This window comes from Macaca mulatta, chromosome 4 (genome assembly GCF_049350105.2).
Source record: "Macaca mulatta isolate MMU2019108-1 chromosome 4, T2T-MMU8v2.0, whole genome shotgun sequence".
NCBI classification, from domain to species: Eukaryota; Metazoa; Chordata; class Mammalia; order Primates; family Cercopithecidae; genus Macaca; species Macaca mulatta.
In genome coordinates this window covers 150,353,374-150,372,045 of record NC_133409.1, presented here as the reverse complement: position 1 = coordinate 150,372,045, position 18,672 = coordinate 150,353,374, and the positions used below count along the sequence as shown (strand labels likewise).

General features: G+C 51.5%; 3 protein-coding genes across 21 annotated transcripts in view; 2 read left to right on the top strand and 1 right to left on the bottom strand.

Annotated features, from left to right (window-relative positions):
• The window catches only part of C2 (complement C2), a 50,294-nt gene extending 44,665 nt beyond the window's left edge, over positions 1–5,629 (top strand). For 9 of the 10 annotated variants that reach the window (XM_015136031.3, XM_078000376.1, XM_078000374.1 and 6 more), the window contains 9 exons: positions 2,918–3,058; positions 3,184–3,278; positions 3,376–3,487; positions 3,604–3,769; positions 3,877–3,953; positions 4,095–4,186; positions 4,685–4,811; positions 4,939–4,988; positions 5,137–5,629. In XM_015136031.3, the coding sequence (XP_014991517.1) occupies positions 2,918–3,058; positions 3,184–3,278; positions 3,376–3,487; positions 3,604–3,769; positions 3,877–3,953; positions 4,095–4,186; positions 4,685–4,811; positions 4,939–4,988; positions 5,137–5,316 (1,040 nt within the window). In that variant the 3' untranslated portion in view covers positions 5,317–5,629. The remainder of the gene's footprint in view (positions 1–2,917; positions 3,059–3,183; positions 3,279–3,375; positions 3,488–3,603; positions 3,770–3,876; positions 3,954–4,094; positions 4,187–4,684; positions 4,812–4,938; positions 4,989–5,136) is intronic. The other variant, XM_078000373.1, reaches the window with a different exon arrangement.
• A 115-nt stretch (positions 5,630–5,744) lies between these two features.
• On the top strand, positions 5,745–12,029 carry CFB (complement factor B). Of its 4 annotated transcripts, none has more exons than XM_015136029.3 (18): positions 5,745–6,243; positions 6,331–6,564; positions 6,968–7,153; positions 7,309–7,482; positions 7,703–7,804; positions 7,909–8,045; positions 8,316–8,454; positions 8,775–8,906; positions 9,185–9,286; positions 9,362–9,499; positions 9,996–10,093; positions 10,232–10,349; positions 10,565–10,715; positions 10,813–10,889; positions 11,088–11,188; positions 11,287–11,419; positions 11,501–11,550; positions 11,820–12,029. In XM_015136029.3, the coding sequence occupies exons 1-18, from the start codon at positions 6,180–6,182 to the stop codon at positions 11,973–11,975; spliced, it is 2,292 nt and encodes a 763-aa protein (XP_014991515.3). In that variant the 5' UTR covers positions 5,745–6,179; the 3' UTR covers positions 11,976–12,029. The 4 variants fall into 4 exon arrangements, with proteins under 4 accessions (XP_014991515.3, XP_077856507.1, XP_077856506.1 ...); XM_078000381.1 differs by having other exon boundaries at positions 5,759–6,243; positions 10,232–10,357; positions 10,570–10,715; XM_078000380.1 differs by having other exon boundaries at positions 5,759–6,243; positions 10,232–10,367.
• A 1-nt stretch (position 12,030) lies between these two features.
• NELFE (negative elongation factor complex member E) lies at positions 12,031–18,616 on the bottom strand. 7 transcript variants are annotated; one of them, XM_078000403.1, is made up of 12 exons: positions 18,546–18,616; positions 18,218–18,335; positions 18,026–18,108; positions 16,576–16,645; positions 16,328–16,473; positions 15,156–15,230; positions 14,996–15,033; positions 14,486–14,829; positions 14,229–14,373; positions 14,011–14,065; positions 13,664–13,766; positions 12,031–12,343 (listed from the first exon to the last, which is right to left on the bottom strand). In XM_078000403.1, exons 3-12 carry the CDS (start codon positions 18,098–18,100, stop codon positions 12,246–12,248), a joined length of 1,149 nt encoding a protein of 382 aa, XP_077856529.1. In that variant the 5' UTR covers positions 18,101–18,108; positions 18,218–18,335; positions 18,546–18,616; the 3' UTR covers positions 12,031–12,245. The 7 variants fall into 7 exon arrangements, with proteins under 7 accessions (XP_077856529.1, XP_014991519.2, XP_077856531.1 ...); XM_015136033.3 differs by having other exon boundaries at positions 18,218–18,616; XM_078000405.1 differs by having other exon boundaries at positions 14,486–14,814; positions 18,218–18,616.
• Between the last annotated feature and the right edge of the window lie 56 nt (positions 18,617–18,672).

Below are 18,672 nucleotides of genomic sequence, written 5' to 3'. Positions count from 1 at the left end.
AGAGATGCTCAGACAGGGAGGGCAACCGGTTTTGAGCCCCAACATTTCATCTTCCCCTTAGCTCCTCTCCTTTCCATTCACACTGCTCCCTCCCAGCTCACCTGGCCCTGGAGGTAAGCTGATTCCTCTTTAAAACTCCGGCCCAAGGAAGACAAAATTTAAAGCCCACTCCCTTCCTCCTTAGCATCACTGGGCCAAGGTTACGTCATTGGGCCAAATGCTACAAAAACATTTTATTGAAAATAAGTAGGAAACCAAATGAAAATAGTCAAAGAAAATGCACAAGGCATGATCATTGTCTAGCTCCAACTGTAACTGTTTCTCTCTGGGCCATTGCCAGATTGCCTCCTGGATGAAGCTCTCTTGGTCTACCTAAGCACCTTGCTTTTACACACAACGCAGGGCTCTCTGAGAGCAAAAATGCGCCACAAGGGTTGCAAAGGCTGAGAGAGGAGCAGACTCCGTGATCTGCCTGAGGGCAGCTCCGATTGGCACCGCAGTCAGAGAACAGGCGCGGCCTGCTGCGTGGGTCCAGGGCCTCCAGTGGGAGGACTTGGCTTTAGGCCCTTCTCCCAGATGCTACCTTTTACAGAGGAAGACCACATCTGAGGTTTTGTTTCCATGTTATGTTCTGAGTTCTTTCTATTCATTCAGTCATTTAAAAATACTTACCAAAGTACTACAAACCTGGGTGGCTTAGAACACAGAATTTCTTTTTCTTACAGTTCTGGAGGTTAGAAGTCTGAGATCGAGGTGTTGCAGGGCCGTGCTTCCTTGGAAGGCTCTTGGGAAGAATTCTTTCCTGTCTTTTCTGGCTGCCGTTGGCTCCAACCGTGCCTTGGCTTGTGGCAGCATAAACCCATTCTCTGCCTCTGTCTTCAACTCGCCTTCTTTTCTGTGTGCACCTCTGTGTCGTTACATGCTGTTCTCTTATATAGATAGGAGACCCACTGCCTGTGTCTTTGTGTCCAAATTCCCTTCTTCTTCTTTTGTTCATTTGTTTGAGACAGAGTCTCGCTCTGTCACCCAGGAGCCCAGGCTGCAGTGCAGTGGCGAGATCCCAGCTCACTGTAACCTCTGCATCCTGGGTTCAAGAGATTCTTTTTTTTTTTTTTTCAGATGGAGTCTGGCTCTGTCACCCAGGCTGGAGTGCAGTGGCCGGATCTCAGCTCACTGTAAGCTCCGCCTCCCGGGTTTACGCCATTCTCCTGCCTCAGCCTCCCGAGTAGCTGGGACTACAGGCGCCCGCCACCTCGCCCGGCTAGTTTTTTTGTATTTTTTAGTAGAGACGGGGTTTCACCGTGTTCGCCAGGATGGTCTCGATCTCCTGACCTCGTAATCTGCCTGTCTCGGCCTCCCAAAGTGCTGGGATTACAGGCTTGAGCCACCGCGCCCGGCCGGTTCAAGAGATTCTTATGCCTCAGTCTCCCGAGAAGCTGGGATTACAGGCATGTGCCACCATGCCCAGCTGATTTTTGTATTTTTAGTAGAGACATGGTCTCGCCATGTTGGCTAGACTGGTCTTGAACTCCTGGCCTCAAAGCGATCTGCCTGCCTTAGCCTCAAAAGCTGCTGGGATTACAGGCATGAGTCACCACCATGGCCAGCCAATTCACTTTTTTTTTTTTTTTTTTTGAGATGGTGTCTTGCTCTGTTGCCCAGCCTGGAGTGCAGTGGTGCAATCTCGGCTCACTGCAACCTCTGCCTCCCAGGTTCAAGCGATTCTCCTGCCTCAGCCTCCTGAGTAGCTGGGATTACAGGCATGTGCCAGCATGCCCAGCTAATCTTTGTATTTTTAGTAGAGACGGGATTTCACTATGTTGATCAGGCTGGTCTCGAACTCCTGACCTCGTGATCTGCCTGCCTCAGCCTCCCAAAGTGCTGGGATTACAGGTGTGAGCCACCGCGCCTGGCTCACTTCTTCTTCTTCTTCTTTTTTTGAAATGAAGTTTCGCTCTTGTTGCCCAGGCTGAAGTGCAATGGCACGATTGATCTCGGCTCACAGCAACCACCGCCTCCTGGTGACTGCAGGTGTGAGCCACCATGCCTGGCCCCGGCTTACTTCTTCTTGTTTTTATTATTATTATTTTTAGTGGAGATAGGGTTTCACCCAGTTATCCAGGATGGTCTCGATCTCCTGACCTCATGATCTGCCCACCTCAGCCTCCTAAAGTGCTGGGATTACAGGCATGAGCCACTGCGCCTGGCCTGGCTTACCTCTTCTTATAAGGACCCCAGTCATTGGACTAGAGCTCACCCTAATCCAGTATGACTCAATCTTAACTTGATTACATCTGCAAATACCCATTTTCCAAATAAGGTCACAGATACTAAGGGTTAGGATTTGAACACATCTTTCTGGGGGACACAATTCTACCATTATAGGCAATAAACAGGATAAGAAAACCATAGAACCCAGCAGGTGGTAGGTGACACAAGCTAAGAGGTCTTGTCATGTTGCCCAGGCTGGTCTCAAACTTCTGGCTTCAAGGGATCCTCCCACTTTACCTCCCAAAGTGGGGATGAAAGTGTCTGGGGCATTGCAGTTTTAGACAGGAAGACCAGGGAAGGCCTCACTGAGAAGGTGACATTTGAGCCAAGACTTAAAAAGGTACGAAAGTGAGCTATGTGGAAGTCTGGGGGAGGAGTGAACTAGGCAGAGGCATAGCGGGGGCCAAGGGCCTGAGGTGTGACTACGCCTAAGGATTTGATAAACTTCAGAGAGGCTGTGTGCTACAGGAGAGTGAAGGGCAGGCAATGGCAGGAAATGAGGGCAGACAGGTAGCAGTGGGGAGGACGCAGGGGTCCAGTTTATGTAGGTCTTGGTTGGACACAGTGAGTTTCAGATGACAGCCTCCTGTCTCATGGGGTAGCCCCAAAGCCACAGGAGTCTGGTGATTTCCTTCTTCCCCAACAGACATCTATGCCATCGGGGTGGGCAAGCTGGATGTGGACTGGAGAGAACTGAATGAGCTGGGGTCCAAGAAGGATGGCGAGAGGCATGCCTTCATTCTGCAGGACACAAAGGCTCTGCACCAGGTCTTTGAACATATGCTGGGTGAGTGAGCGTTGCCCTCCCTGGTGTAGGGAGGATGGTGAGGAGCCCGTCAGAAGCCCACGTTGGGAAGCTAGACACAGTGCCCTTCATTTGCTTCCTTCCCCATCTGATCCTCACACCCACAGATGTCTCCAAGCTCACAGACACCATCTGCGGGGTGGGGAACATGTCAGCAAACGCCTCTGACCAAGAGAGGACACCCTGGCATGTCACTATTAAGGTACCAGGAAGGAGGGGCGGGGCTTGGATTCCAGAGGTGAAAGTGGCCATGGGCCAGAGATACTGCAATCCCTGAAGATCACCTGTTCCCCCTGTAGCCCAAGAGCCAAGAGACCTGCCGGGGAGCCCTCATCTCCGACCAATGGGTCCTGACAGCGGCTCACTGCTTCCGCGATGGCAACGACCACTCCCTATGGAGGGTCAATGTGGGTAAGGCAGGGGATGCACCAGGCTCCCGATCCTGAAGCCACAGATCCCACCACCTGACCCAGCCTCTGGCCCCTGCAGGAGCCCTGGTCTAGCCTAATCTGGCATATCATTTCCAGGAGACCCCAAATCCCAGTGGGGCAAAGAATTCCTTATTGAGAAGGCAGTGATTTCCCCAGGATTTGATGTCTTTGCCAAAAAGAACCAGGGAATCCTGGAGTTCTATGGTGATGACATCGCCCTGCTGAAGCTGGCCCAGAAAGTAAAGATGTCCACCCATGCCAGGTGCCTGGAGTCTGGGATGGGAGGGTGCCCTCCAGGGGAGAGTGCTCTGGAGAGCCCTGGAAGAGATACTGGGGACAGGCTGGTGTGACTCTTGCTCTTCTCCCCAGGCCCATCTGCCTTCCCTGCACCATGGAGGCCAATCTGGCTCTGCGGAGACCTCAAGGCAGCACCTGTAGGGACCATGGTGAGTGCTGGGACTTATGGTGCTTGAGAGCTGGGGCCGGGGTTTAGGGGTGATAACAAGGACTAGGCTGCAGTCCCCAAGCCAGGAATCTGGATTCTGGGTAAAAGGACCAGCACCAATATCCTCTTCTCTTGACTATAGAGAATGAACTGCTGAACAAACAGAGTGTTCCTGCTCATTTTGTCGCCTTGAATGGGAGCAAACTGAACATTAACCTTAAGATGGGAGTGGAGGTGAGGGTCTCAGGTTGGGGATGCTGGGATCCCCCTGTGACAGCTCGCAGAATCTCTCTCTTCCTTCTCCAGCTCTGGCTGCTTTCTCTCTCTGACGTGGGTCACCTCTCCTCCCAAGTCTCACAAACCTGCTAGGTGTCCCTGAGTCTGCTTATTCTTTTGATGTTGTTGAGATGGAATCTTGCTCTGTCTCCCACACTGGAGTGCAGTGGCACGATCTTGGCTCACTGCGACTTCTGCCTCCCAGATTTAAGTGATTCTCCTACCTCGGCCTCCCAAGTAGCTGGGATTATAGGTGCTTGCCACCACATGCAGCTAATTTTTGTATTTTTAGTAGAGACAGGATTCCGCCATGTTGGCCAGGATGGTCTTGAACTCCTGACCTCAAGTGATTCGCCCACCTCAGCCTCCCAAACTGCTGGGATTACAGGCGTGAGCCATTGCACCCAGTCAGGTCTGCTTATTCTTCCCTTCTCTCTGGTTCCACCCCTACGGCAGTGGACAAGCTGTGCCGAGGTCGTCTCCCAAGAAAAAACCATGTTCCCCAACTTGACAGATGTCAGGGAGGTGGTGACAGACCAGTTTCTATGCAGTGGGACCCAGGAGGATGAGAGTCCCTGCAAGGGTGAGTCCCTCACCATGCCTGGATTCCCAAAGGGGAAGGCCACCTGTGTCTCTGTGGCCAGGGTGCATGCCAGAACACCAGTCCACTGCCCTGTATGACGCTGTCTCCTGTCACCCTTTGCTGGCAGGAGAATCTGGGGGAGCAGTTTTCCTTGAGCGGAGATTCAGGTTTTTTCAGGTGAGAAGGTGGAAGCTTGCAGGACCCAGGGGTTACAGGATGTCAGCCTTGTTGGGGGGATGAGGGAGGCCTTTGAGGGATCTAGGGAGGTTGGGGCTTACAGCTGGAGCTGTGGCAGCCTCCCAGCCAGTTCTCTCCTTTTCTCCAGGTGGGTCTGGTGAGCTGGGGTCTTTACAACCCCTGCCTTGGCTCTGCTGACAAAAACTCCCGCAAAAGGGCCCCTCGTAGCAAGGTCCCGCCGCCACGAGACTTTCACATCAATCTCTTCCGCATGCAGCCCTGGCTGAGGCAGCACCTGGGGGATGTCCTGAATTTTTTACCCCTTTAGTCATGGCCACTGAGCCCTCTGCTGTCCTGTTAGAATCCGCCCCCCCTCCATCTTCTACCTCTGAATGCCCACCCTTAGACTCTGTGACCCATGCCGTCTCCTAGTTGAGTAAATCTGGGTCTCTAGGATGCCAGGGGCAGCGCACACAAGCTGGGAAATCCTCAGGGCTCCTACCAGCGGGACTGCCTCGCTGCCCCACCTCCCGCTCCTTGGCCTGTCCCCAAATTCCTCCCCTGGTTGACTTGACTCATGCTCATTTCACTTTCATATGGAATTTCCCAGTTATGAAATTAATAAAAATCAGTGGTTTCCACATCTGTCTGTGACTCTATCTGGAGGCCAGGTAGGGCTGGCCTGGGGGGAAGGGGAGGCCAGAATGACTCCAAGAGCCACAGGAAGGCAGGTCAGAGACCCCACTGGACAAACAGTGGCTGGACTCTGTACCATAACACACAAGCAACAGGGGAGTGAGCTGGATCCTTATTTCTGGTCCCTAAGTGGGTGGTCTGGGCTTGCTGGGGAGGAGCTGAGGCCAGAAGGAGGTACTGAAGGGGAGAGTCCTGGACCTTGGGCAGCAAAGGGTGGGACTTCTGCAGTTTCTGCTTCCTTGACTGGCAGCTCAGCGGGGCCCTCCCGCTTGGATGTTCCGGGAAAGTGATGAGGGTAGGACAGGCGGGGCAAGCTGCAGGTGCCAGAACACAGATTGCATAAAAGGCCGGGAGCTGGTGGGGGGCAGGGGAAGGGAATGTGACCAGGTCTAGGTCTGGAGTTTCAGCTTGGACACTGAGCTAAGTAGACAAGCAAAACAAGCCAGGACACGCCATCCTGCCCCAGGCCCAGCTTCTCTCCTGCCTTCTAACGCCATGGGGAGCAGTCTCAGCCCCCAGCTCTACCTGATGCCCTTCATCTTGGGCCTCTTATCTGGAGGTAAGTGAGGGTAACCTTCCCTTCCTGCTGTCCCCAGCATCCCTCCTTGGCCTTTTGGGGCCAGGCTTCATCAGCCTTTCTCTTCAGGTGTGACCACCACTCCATTGTCTTCGGCCCAGCCTCAAGGATCCTGCTCTCTGGAGGGGGTAGAGATCAAAGGTGGCTCCTTCCGACTTCTCCAAGAGGGCCAGGCACTGGAATACGTGTGTCCTTCTGGCTTCTACCCGTACCCTGTGCAGACACGTACCTGCAGATCCACGGGGTCCTGGAGCACCCTGCAGACTCAAGATCGAAAAACTGTCAAGAAGGCAGAGTGCAGAGGTTTGAGGGCAATGAGTGTGGGCAGTGGCCTAAGGGAGAAACAGGGCAGATGGCAGCAAGGTCAGGACTAGGATGAGACTAGGCAGGGTGACAAGGTGGGCTGACCAGGAGTAGGAGCAGTTTTAGGGTTGTAGAGGGAAAGGAAGGGAAAAAAAAAAGGGGAGTTAACCTTTAGTAAGCATTTACCCTGGGCTTCCACGCAGCCCTGGAAGTCAAGAGAACACTCAGCAATGGGGAGGGAGGAGCAGCGGAAACCCCTATGGGTTGAAGGGTAGGTAAGATGCAGCTTCTGCAGGACTGGGAATGCTCTGTTTCTCAGTGACCTGGTCTCTGAGACCAGGAGGGAAACACCTAAGGCAGCCTTTCCCTCTTAATGACTTCTACTTCTCCCCTCTTCTCAAAGCAATCCGCTGTCCACGACCACAGGACTTCGAGAACGGGGAATACCGGCCCCGGTCTCCCTACTACAATGTGAGTGATGAGATCTCTTTCCACTGCTATGACGGTTACACTCTCCGGGGCTCTGCCAATCGCACCTGCCAAGTGAATGGCCGGTGGAGTGGGCAGACAGCGATCTGTGACAACGGAGGTGAGAAGCATCCTCTCCCCCCACATTGCTGTCTCCCTGACAGCGCCTAGCCTGAGGAGTGGGCATTTGCCCCCGGACACTGTAACTCTTGCTCTCTACCTTGCCCTCGGGGCCTCAGGCTTCAGCGCTTACCTCCATGTCTCATGCCTCTGCAGCGGGGTACTGCTCCAACCCAGGCATCCCCATTGGCACAAGGAAGGTGGGCAGCCGGTACCGCCTTGAAGACAGCGTCACCTACCACTGCAGCCGGGGGCTTACCCTGCGTGGCTCCCAGCGGCGAACATGTCAGGAAGGTGGCTCTTGGAGCGGGACGGAGCCTTCCTGCCAAGGTGACCCTTGACCTGTACCCCCAGGTCAGATCCTGATCTTGCATCCTACTGTCTTCTCTCCCCACCTCAACCCTGCTCTTTCCTCACTTCTTTTAAACCTTCCTCTAGAACTGTCTCACTTCTGAGCCTTTTCTACCCTGGAAACCCACAATCCCCTGTCTCTTTGGTCACTGTGTCCCTGACACTCCCAGACATTTGACCTCATTTCTGACTCTCCCAGACTCCTTCATGTACGACACCCCTCAAGAGGTGGCCGAAGCTTTCCTGTCTTCCCTGACGGAGACCATAGAAGGAGTCGATGCCGAGGATGGGCACAGCCCAGGTTTGAAGGCAGAGAGGGGAGGCAAGGCAGGGAACTGGGGGAAAATGGAGAAGGGACAAGATAATCGTTCATGCTGGAGCCTGAGTCACTCTCCTGGCACCCAGGGGAACAACAGAAGCGGAGGATCATCCTAGACCCTTCAGGCTCCATGAACATCTACCTGGTGCTAGATGGATCAGACAGCATTGGGGCCGGCAACTTCACAGGAGCCAAAAAGTGTCTAGTCAACTTAATTGAGAAGGTGGAGTCCTCCTATCCCTGAACTTGGGGGAATGGAATCTTGCTGATCTTCCAGGACTAGCTCCCTGATCATTCCAGCCCCTCTGAACCGCAGGGCCCCAGGAAAGTCTCCAGGTCCTATTCTGTCCTCCTTCCCTTGTACTTGATTCCTCCATGAACCTGTGCTTGAGCCTCTTCCTAAGAGCCTCCCTGTCCCAGCAACGTTGCTGAAGTCTCCCAATCACAGTATTCTACTTTCAATGCCATGGCGCCTTGTTCTCCTCACCCACAGGTGGCAAGTTATGGTGTGAAGCCAAGATATGCTCTAGTGACATATGCCACATACCCCAGAATTTGGGTCAAAGTGTCTGACCAAGAGAGCAGCAATGCAGACTGGGTCACGAAGAAGCTCAGTGAAATCAATTACGAAGGTCAGAGGTTAGGGAATGGTGGGAGGTTCACTTTGGGGTCAGGAGGTTCAGGAGTGTTGTGTGGAGGGGGTCATGAGACTACCTTGAGGGCAACAGGGGGACCACTTTGTAGTCAAAGGTTGAACAGCAGGGTCATTGGGCAATGGAGGTTAGTGGGAACCTGCTGAGGGCTGGAAGGGCCACTTTGTGGTCAAAGGGAAGTCCATATGATGATTAACTTAAAAAGTTGAAGATGTGAGATTTCAGTTGCAGATTGGTCTCTGGGGTTAAAAGATGGCTTGGAAGACCAGGTGAGGCGATGCTCTCTTCCCTCCCCACAGACCACAAGTTGAAGTCAGGGACTAACACCAAGAGGGCCCTCCAGGCAGTGTACAGCATGATGAGTTGGCCAGAGGACATCCCTCCTGAAGGCTGGAACCGCACCCGCCATGTCATCATCCTCATGACCGATGGTCAGAAGGGACCTCTCTCCTGTCCCAGCCTCCCCACCTTCTCAGACCAGCATGTGGCCCTTAAGTCCACTTGTAACACTATACCCATGGTTGGGGCCCTGAATGTGACTCGTAACTGGCTGTTCATCTCTCCTGTGACCCTTCATAAAGAATTATTCCTAAAGCCCTGTGATCAACTACCTCTAACCCTTCCTCAACTTACTCACCCTGCCACGTGTATCACTGCCTCTAGCCAATTTATCTTATCTCCTACCCTCATGGTCCCGTCTCTTCTGCAGGATTGCACAACATGGGCGGGGACCCAATTACTGTCATTGATGAGATCCGGGACTTGTTATACATCGGCAAGGATCGTAAAAACCCGAGGGAGGATTATCTGGGTGAGTAACCTGCCTAGGACCCAGCACCCTACTTCCTCAGGGCTTGGACCGTCATCCTTCCTTTTTCTCCCTCAGATGTCTATGTGTTTGGGGTTGGACCTTTGGTGGACCAAGTGAACATCAATGCTTTGGCTTCCAAGAAAGACAATGAGCAACATGTGTTCAAAGTCAAGGATATGGAAAACCTGGAAGACGTTTTCTTCCAAATGATTGGTAGGCAGACACAAGGGAATCAAGAACGCAACTCTCCTCAGCTTCCCCTGAAATAATTCATTCTTCCTCTACCCCTGAAGCTCTAGTTGCCTGGAAAGCCTTCTTCATTCCTCCTTCTCTACCTCAGTATCACTATTCTTGTTTCCTGGCACTGTTTGCTTCTTAACCTTAGAATCACAGAGCTCTAGGCACTTCAGAGATCTTTCTATTGTCCTACATTTGACACATGTGGAAACAAAGGCCAAAGGAGGTCAAGGGGCAGCAAGCTAGCAACAGGGCTGGGCTTGAAAACAGCCAGGCCTCTGATAGCTTGATCCCAAGTTCTTTCCCTTTTCACTCCACCACAGCAGTTTTCTCCTAACACGAGGAAACAAATACCTGTGGCCTTTCCCTTTCTCCTTTTGGGCCTCTGCCCCCCACAGACTTCTACCCAAAGGCTGCTGCCGTTTGGGAATGAAGTGTTCCAAGTTTTCAGCACATTCTCCTTCTCTGCCAGATGAAAGCCAGTCTCTGAGTCTCTGTGGCATGGTTTGGGAACACAGCGAGGGTACCGATTACCACAAGCAACCATGGCAGGCCAAGATCTCAGTCACTGTAAGCACAGAATCCCAGTAGTGAGGACTTGGGGGAGGTGAGGTCAAGGTGAAATGGGAGTAGGGGAAGGGCAAAATGGCCGTAAGAGATGGTGGTTTGTGAAAGTTGAGTTTTCCCTTTCTACTGTTCTGTTCCCAGCGCCCTTCGAAGGGACATGAGAGCTGTATGGGGGCTGTGGTGTCTGAGTACTTTGTGCTGACAGCAGCACATTGTTTTACTGTGGACGACAAGGAACACTCAATCAAGGTCAGCGTGGGTAAGGATGCAACTGAAGGTCCCGGGCTGCACCTACGCCCTCCAGGCAACACCTCCCACTTTCTACAGATCCCACACTCCACTCATCTGCAATGCAGCCCCATCCCTTGCACCCCAGACCAGTCAGGGATGGGGAAGACTTGAAGTTAGGAATGACATGGGGCCAGAGGCAAGAAGCTGCCCACAAAGAGGTGGTACCTATTCTCCTACTTCAAGGGAAGAAGCGGGACCTGGAGATAGAAAAAGTCCTATTTCACCCCGACTACAACATTAGCGGGAAAAAAGAAGCAGGAATTCCTGAATTTTATGACTATGACGTTGCCCTGATCAAGCTCAAGAATAAGTTGAATTATGACCCGACTATCAGGTGAGAGCATCCAGATCCCTGAGGAAAGGCTGGGAAAGGCTGGAGGACTGGGGTGAGGAGCAGGCCTAGTTTGCTGTTCTTTCTCCATCCTTTATAGGCCCATTTGTCTCCCCTGCACCGAGGGAACAACTCGAGCTTTGAGGCTTCCTCCAACTACCACTTGCCAGCAACAGAGTAAGACATACTAGGGGGGAGGATAAGGATGAGATCCCGAGACAAGTGAGGCATGAGAGGGAGATGCAATAGGAAGAGACGATGCCTGGCCCAGAACCTAGCACTAGGAAGGGCTTAGGGGACATCTGCTGAGTGACAAAGTCAATAGGGAGATGACAGTGGTGGGAGCAGCTGAAGTGATGCAGTCTATTTGTCCAGAGGAAGAGCTGCTCCCTGCACAGGATATCAAAGCTCTGTTTGTGTCTGAGGAGGAGAAGAAGCTGACTCGGAAGGAGGTCTACATCAAGAATGGGGATAAGGTGAGAAATGGGCATCCTAAGGAGGCACTCTAGGCCCTAATCCTTCCTAAGCCACCTCTGTTCATTACCTTTCTCCATGCTTCCCACCTCCCCTACAGAAAGGCAGCTGTGAGAGAGATGCTCAATATGCCCCAGGCTATGACAAAGTCAAGGACATCTCGGAGGTGGTCACCCCTCGGTTCCTTTGTACTGGAGGAGTGAGTCCCTATGCTGACCCCAATACTTGCAGAGGTGAGAGAACGCTCTCTGGTTGTGCTCCAAGTGCCCGAGGGCCAAGAGTCCTTTTCCCTACAGCTTCTCCTCTCCTTGCAGGTGATTCTGGCGGCCCCTTGATAGTTCACAAGAGAAGTCGTTTTATTCAAGTGAGTCCTCCCTTTCCTATCTGGGGAGATGCCAAGTGGTCAGCATGGGCCCCAAAGCAGGAAAGCACAATGCATGTGGCTAGTAATTCGAGGTGGGCAGAGCCTGCCTCACTTTAGGACTGCATGTCTGGCCTGTGTGTGTCAAGAATGAGGCTGAGCTGGGTCCCTAGCCTGATTCCTTTAGGTCAGCTAAGACACAATCAGGAACAGTCATGCTTCCAGGATTAGGAATTCTATGAATGATCCATGGCACCCCACTGCCTCTGCAGGTTGGTGTCATCAGCTGGGGAGTAGTGGATGTCTGCAAAAACCAGAAGCGGCAAAAGCAGGTACCTGCTCACGCCCGAGACTTTCACGTCAACCTCTTCCAAGTGCTGCCCTGGCTGAAGGAGAAACTCCAAGATGAGGATTTGGGTTTTCTCTAAGGGGTTTCCTGCTGGACAGGGGCGCGGGATTGAATTAAAACAGCTGCGACAACACTTGTGTTCCAGATCCTTTTGGGGCAAGGGAGTGGGGAACGGGCACTGGCCATGTTGTTACACTGAGATCAAACCTGACACCCATTTTTAAAGGCTTAACCCCAATCCCAAGTGCTGAAAAACCAGAGGCTGAGGGAGATATGTAAGCTTCCACCTCAGTGTTTTACTGAGACCAGCATTGGGGCATTTGAGGCACAAGGAATCCAGCTCTGTTCCCTAGAAGCCATCCACAAGGTTTTCCTTGTAGACGTCATCACTGTAGACAATCTGGGTCCTCTTGTCCCGGTGGCAACCCTTAGGGCTGTTCTGGACAGCTAGGGAGGGAGAAGAGGAACAGTTAAGGTCTAAAGGAGATCATAGATCAGACCCTGAGGCTGACTCCTGACCACCTCAGTCCTGGCTGCTGGCCCCTGGAAACCCAGTTTCCACGCTGCCCTCTGGTGGCCAGGATGGCCTGTCTTCCTTAGCTCCTTTGTGCCAACCCATGGCCAAGGAGAGTGTAAGTGGACATTTTGATGAATGTTTTGTTCTTAGAAAAATCCCAAATGTCATTGTTGAGATATATGAATGATATTAACCCACTACTTATAGTCAGTATGTCAGAAGCTAAAAACTAGAAAACCTCTGTAGCCCTTTATTGACATGCTGGTCAACTCTAGTTCCTTTCTTTTGCCTGAAAGGCCACTGTTGCTCTGAGTCCTTCTTTCTGCTCACTCCCTTCCCAGGAAAATCTACTTTCAGGTAAATGGGTTACTCATACTAAGGAATGCTACTAGCTCCACCAGAACTCATCCAGCATGTAGCTTTGGCCCTCACCATTCTCTCTCAAGCCTCTAGCTGTTTCTTCCCCTTCCTCTTTTCCTCCCTCCACCAGACATGTTACTCTCTTCACCCCATCCAAAGATTCCATCCCCACCACCCTTGACCTAGAGAGAATCTCTCCCACCCACTTCTCATCCTGTGATCTCTGTACCTTGACACTGCTGGCTACTCCCTCTTTCTCAAAGCATGTGTCCTTTCGCTTCAGTGGCCCAGGCCCCTCTGGTGCTGCTCCCAGCCCTCTGACCCCTCCTCCTGTCTCCTTTGCTAACGTTAGGCTCAACGTTAGCCTAACGTGTCAGGAGAGCTGGAGACACGTGGGGCGTAAGGTGGACAGTCCTGTTTCCTAACATAGTCCCTGAGTATTCCTCAAGTCTAGTCCTGGGTCGTTTTTTTTCTCCGAAATCAGTCTCCCTCATGATCGGGGAGCCACCCTGTGATGCAGATGACTTAATCTATGTTTTCATTCCTTACCTCACACCTGAGTTCCAGACCCCTAATTTCAAATACTTACGAAATTCACTCTACTCCATCTCAAAATGAACAAGCCCCATGAGACACTCATCTTTCTCACCAATCTCACTCCAGCTCCCATTTTCTTCCCTGTTCCAGTCGCTGCTTTGGAAGCTGTTCTCAATCCTTTTCTCTCCTTTCTTTACCTCTAACTAACAGATGATCTGAAATTTTCCTTCCCATTCCCACAGCCTCTGCACACACTCTGACCTCGATAATCTCTAGGAAACCCAAGGATGTGTGGGGGAACCAAAAGGAGTGTGCTGTAGGGGAGAGGACGGGAAAGAAAATCCCATTCTTACCGAGGGAGCCCCAGACAGACTTGCCAGTAGCGGCATCCAGCATGGGCTGTTTCCGGGCTATGTTGACTTTGAGCTGTACAGACTCCACCTGGGTCCCGTTGAGCTAAAGCAGAAGAGGGGAGGCAGAGGATGGGGAGGAAAACATTACAGATACACCAAAGAAGCTATTCCAGGAGTTGCTATCCTAGGAGTAGACTGAATAAGGAATCTGAGAATGTAAGTTTTTCTGTGTGAATAGGGAGAGACTTTATCAAGAGGAACCAACTTCTTCCTGGCATCTAGTATTTTGATGAGAACACATGAGAACAGCAGAGGCGATGGGAAGAACAGATTTGCGAAGTTCCAACCTCAGCAACGGCCTGATCTGCTGACTCCATCTTTTCATAGGTGACGAAGGCACAGCTGGGATAAGAAAAAACAGGGTCAGTGGAGAGCCAAGGGGCTCTTCTGGACCCAACCAAACCCAGCGATCACAGGCGGCTGCCGGGAGGGCAGCTTCCTCCCTCAAGTCTCACACCCCAGGATTCGCCCAGGACTTCTCATCATGCCCTGTCGTCATCCTTACTTTCTGGGTGGGTCCATGGAGAGGTCAATGATGTTTCCAAAAGGAGAGAAGGCCCCACGGAGAAGGGTAGGCGTCATGTCTTCTCCGTATACATAGAGAGTATTCCCTTTCCTAGGGGCTCGCCGTTCAGGGAAGGAGTCCGACCCTTTGGGAGCAGGAATCACAGTCACAAGACATGGTCCATCCCACACTTCACTTAGTAGGACCCACATAAACCTCAGTTAAGGTCACCTTGACCTCCAGCCAAGATCACTCACTGCGGAAAGGACCCTCTCGGTCTCGGTCTCGATCCCGCTCCCGATCCCTGTCCCGTTCCCGGTCTCGATCTCGATCTCGATCTCGATCCCGATCCCGATCCCGATCCCTGTCCCGCTCTCGGTCTCTGTCTCGATCCCGCTCCCGATCTCGGTCTCTGTCCCGGTTCCTCTCATGGCTGCGGTCCCGGCTGCGGCTTCGGGGAGGGGAGGCTGAGGAGTGGGCACCACTGCGTTCTTCATAGCCCCAGTCAAAGCTTCGAGGGGGACCATCACCAGCCCCTGGGCCCTCTGCCTCTTCTCCATCTGGCCCTAGTTCTCGAAGTCGATCACTAGAAGACACAAAGCTGGGGAGATGCAGACTGAAGATCAAAGGGGGGTTTTACCTTCTCCCCTTGGACCCTGTGGAGACTCAATATTCCCTCAATAGCACAGCTTCTACAGCCCAAACCTCCCAAGGACTCAGGCAATCAACCCCGCCAAGTGGGCCCAGTCTTATCTCTACTCTCTAACCTCTCATACAGAGATTTCCTCTGGGGACGTCTAGATGACTGTAAAAGAGACCAAGAACAGTTAAGATGATTCCCAGTTGCTAACATGTAGTCCAAAATAAGTTAGTTTCTCATGTTCCTCCATCCCCAACCCCTCAGGGACAGAAATTAGAAGCCTTTACCTCTTGCAGGTCATCATCAGCAGATATGCTCCTCTGGAACGGCTGGAAAGTGGGGACTGGTCCCTTCTCGGGGTCCTGGAGAGGGGAGAGACCTACCTCAGTGTGGAGCAGGAGGCTGCCCAACCATGGAACAGAGATGTTCCTCTTCCCTCACCCTCTTCTAGATCTCCTCTGATCTCTTCTTTCCTTTTAACACTATATACATTTCTTATTTGACTATGTGGTTTTATTTATTTGTTTTTATTTTTTGAGACAGGGTCTTGCTCTGTTGTCCAGGTTGGAGTGCAATGGTGCAATCATAGCTTGCTGCAGCCTTGACCTCCCAGGCTCAAGCAATCCTCCTACCTTAGCCTCCCTAGTAGCTGAGACTAGAGATGCGCTCTACCATGCTTGGCTAATTTCTGTTTTGTTTTTGTTTTTTTTTTTTTGTAGAGATAGGGTTTCACTATGTTGCCAGGGCTGGTCTCAAATTCCTGGGCTCAAGCAATCCTCCTACCTTGGCCTCCTAAAGTGCTCTAATTATAGGAATGAGCCACTGCCACACCTGCCATTGCAGCTTTTTGGTTTTGTTTTGAGATAGAGTCTTGCTCTGTCGCCCAGGGTGGAGTACAGTGGTGCGATCTCCACTCACTGCAACCTGTGCCTCCTGGGTTCAAGCAATTCTCTGGCCTCAGACTCCTCAGTAACTGGGACTATAGGCGTGCATCACCATGCCCTGCGAATTTTTGTTATGTTTAGTAGAGACGGGTTTCACCATGTTGGCCAGGTTGGTCTCAAACTCCTAACCTCAAGTGATCTGCCCACCTTGGCCTCCCAAAGTGCTGGGATTATAGGCATGAGCCACCACGCCTGGCTGATACTTTTTATAAGTGACTTGATATGTTATATGTTCAGTTTATTTCAACCTCTCTTGAATCTGATAACATTTTCTGCCCTTTCCATCCCTTAGAGCGACATATTCCAAGAGCTCCAATCCAAAGTGGATTAGAACTACAAAATTTGTAAAATGGAGAATTCAGGAGTCATCTAGTTTTTTCATTTAATATTTGAGAGGCAAAACTCAGAATGGTACAGCAATTTGCCAGTGCTCGAGTATGCATATTTTTCCCCAAACCCATCTACATTCCAACTTGGAGGGATGCCCTCTAAACAATCCTTCTGTTTGTGCTCACCTTTAACTTCCCCTCAAGGGTTCGAGAACGCTTGAAGCCTGAGTTCTTGGTCTCAGCCTTGATGGCACTGATGGCTCCTGATTTCACCAGCTGCTTTGCCTGCTCTGTTGCTGTGGCTGTGTCCACGACAGGCTGCTCTGATAGTGCTGGAGTGATAAGGGGAAGAGGCATTATGTTGACCAGGCCATGATGAAGGTCAGCCCCATGCTGCCCACTTCCAGTCCATCCCCATTTCCCCTGTCACTCACAGCGTTTGACACCGCCTTGGCTGGTTGTGCTGCTGCTACTTTGCTTCTTCAGAGCCAGCAATGCCTTTTTCTGGGAACAAGGGTGAGAGGAGAGAGGTCAGTGAGGGCCAGCCCCTAGCCGGTTCCTCTCCCAAGACCCCTGGGCACATCACTCCAGGGACCATCTTTCTTGATGTCTTTAGAGTGGTGCATTGATGTGCTCTGCCTCTTGCCTCTGGTCCCCTAGATCATGAATGATGCCGGAAATTCCTAATCTAACCAAACCACGGAACCCAGAGGTTTTCCAGAGTGTTACATTTTTGAGGTTGAAGACAAAGAATTTGATCATGGACTAGAATCCTAGGATATAAGCTGCAAGTAAGTATAAGTCTATGTGCCTTTCCTGGAGGCTTCATCCATCTATTTCCTGCATATTGAATAAGGCCCAGACATGACTTTGTAACAGGGATATCCAGGAGGATAAAGCATTGTTTCTACCCTCAAGAAGCTTATAGTCTGAGAAATAAAAATAAACTGAGTGAGTTAGCAACGCGGTAAGAGGTGCAGATTATTCATAGCTGAAAGCTAGTAAGATTTTCTGATGTTTAATGGCTATTAAACTAGGCCCTCCCCCGTATCTCTGCACGACACAGAGAGAAGAAGGGTATTTTAGAAAAAGAAGACAGGATGGCAAACATGCAGCGGTAAGAACGCTTTGGGAATGCATGTTTTGGGAGTAGTGAATAGTTCTACTTTACTAGACAAGGCTGCCAAACTAAGGTTTTGGGGCTTTGTTATATAGACAATGTGAAGCCATTTATGGTTTTTGAGAAACAGAGGGAGCAGAATTTTGTGTTTTCAATGGATCGTTTGACCAAGAGTGAAGAAGTCTGTTAAAAAAAAAAAAAAAGACTGAGAAATTTGTTGAGAGACCATTACAATCGCTCATGTAAATGTCAATAAAGCCCTGCTCGGGGGAATACACAATGAAGAATAAACAGGAAAAATTGCTTCAAAAGAAAAAACAAGAAGACTTGGCAAACGCTTGACTATGCAAATAGCGGAGAAGTCAGAGATGAGATTTTGAGTCCAAACGCGTGGCAGAATTGGTGTAGTCAATCTTACTTGGAAGATCAAGAATAGAAAGATGATAGCTCCAACTTTGGGTATCTGAAGTTTATCAGTATGACACTGGATAGAACTGGAAAAACAAACTTGGGGATCATCAGCCCTTAGGTGGTACTAAAAGCCATTGGAAAGGAAGACAATCCCATGGCCGATTGCATAGAAAAGACAGAAGGTCCACACCAGGGCTTGGGAAAGCCCACCTCTCGAAGCTACACTGTGAGGTGGGTGATATATCTCTAGATACGGGCCAGAAAAACTTTCCCATTCGCTCACACTCACCCCAGATCTTCTCAGAGTGCACAGTCTGTGAAAGGTTAGGCCATGTCCACACACAGTCCCTCACCTTTTTCTTGAGTTTGTTGAATTTCTTCTGCAGAGCCTCCTCTTCCTCGCTCAGTCCGGGGGGTATCACCAACATGGTGGCTCCTGGTTCAGGGGCAGGGCCCAAGACATCTTTCTCCCCTGTTACCACCCGGGGTTCACACGCCGTCCACACTGTACCCAACTCCACCCCTTCAGGTCTGCCTACTCTTGCCTTTGGCTTTCCCTACTCCTTGCTTAAACCAGGATGCTGTCCAAGCTCCCGCTGGTCGGGATCATCCAGCATTCCCTCCTGTCTCCAGGGATCACAGACACCAGCACCTCGAGGAACCCTGTGGCTCAGGGAGGGACAAACACCCACTCCGTCGGCAAGACGATGGCACCCGACCCCCCTACCCTCGCTGGGGTAAGGACAGCCGCGGGGTTCGAACGGCAGAGAAGGCGGTGGAGCCAGCGTAGCGCCCTCAGAGCAACTCAAAGAGGAAGAAGAGAGAAAGCGCTATGAAAAAAGGGGCCGAAGAGTGAGAAGCAGAGGGCCTTACCTGAGGGGGCGGCAACCGCGGGCCCCACGGTCTCCGGCCGCGCCCGCGCTGGCCGCTGATAGCGGGCTCACAACGATGACGTAGCGAAGGGCGGAAAACGCGGTAACCAAGGCGGCCCCAGGCACGC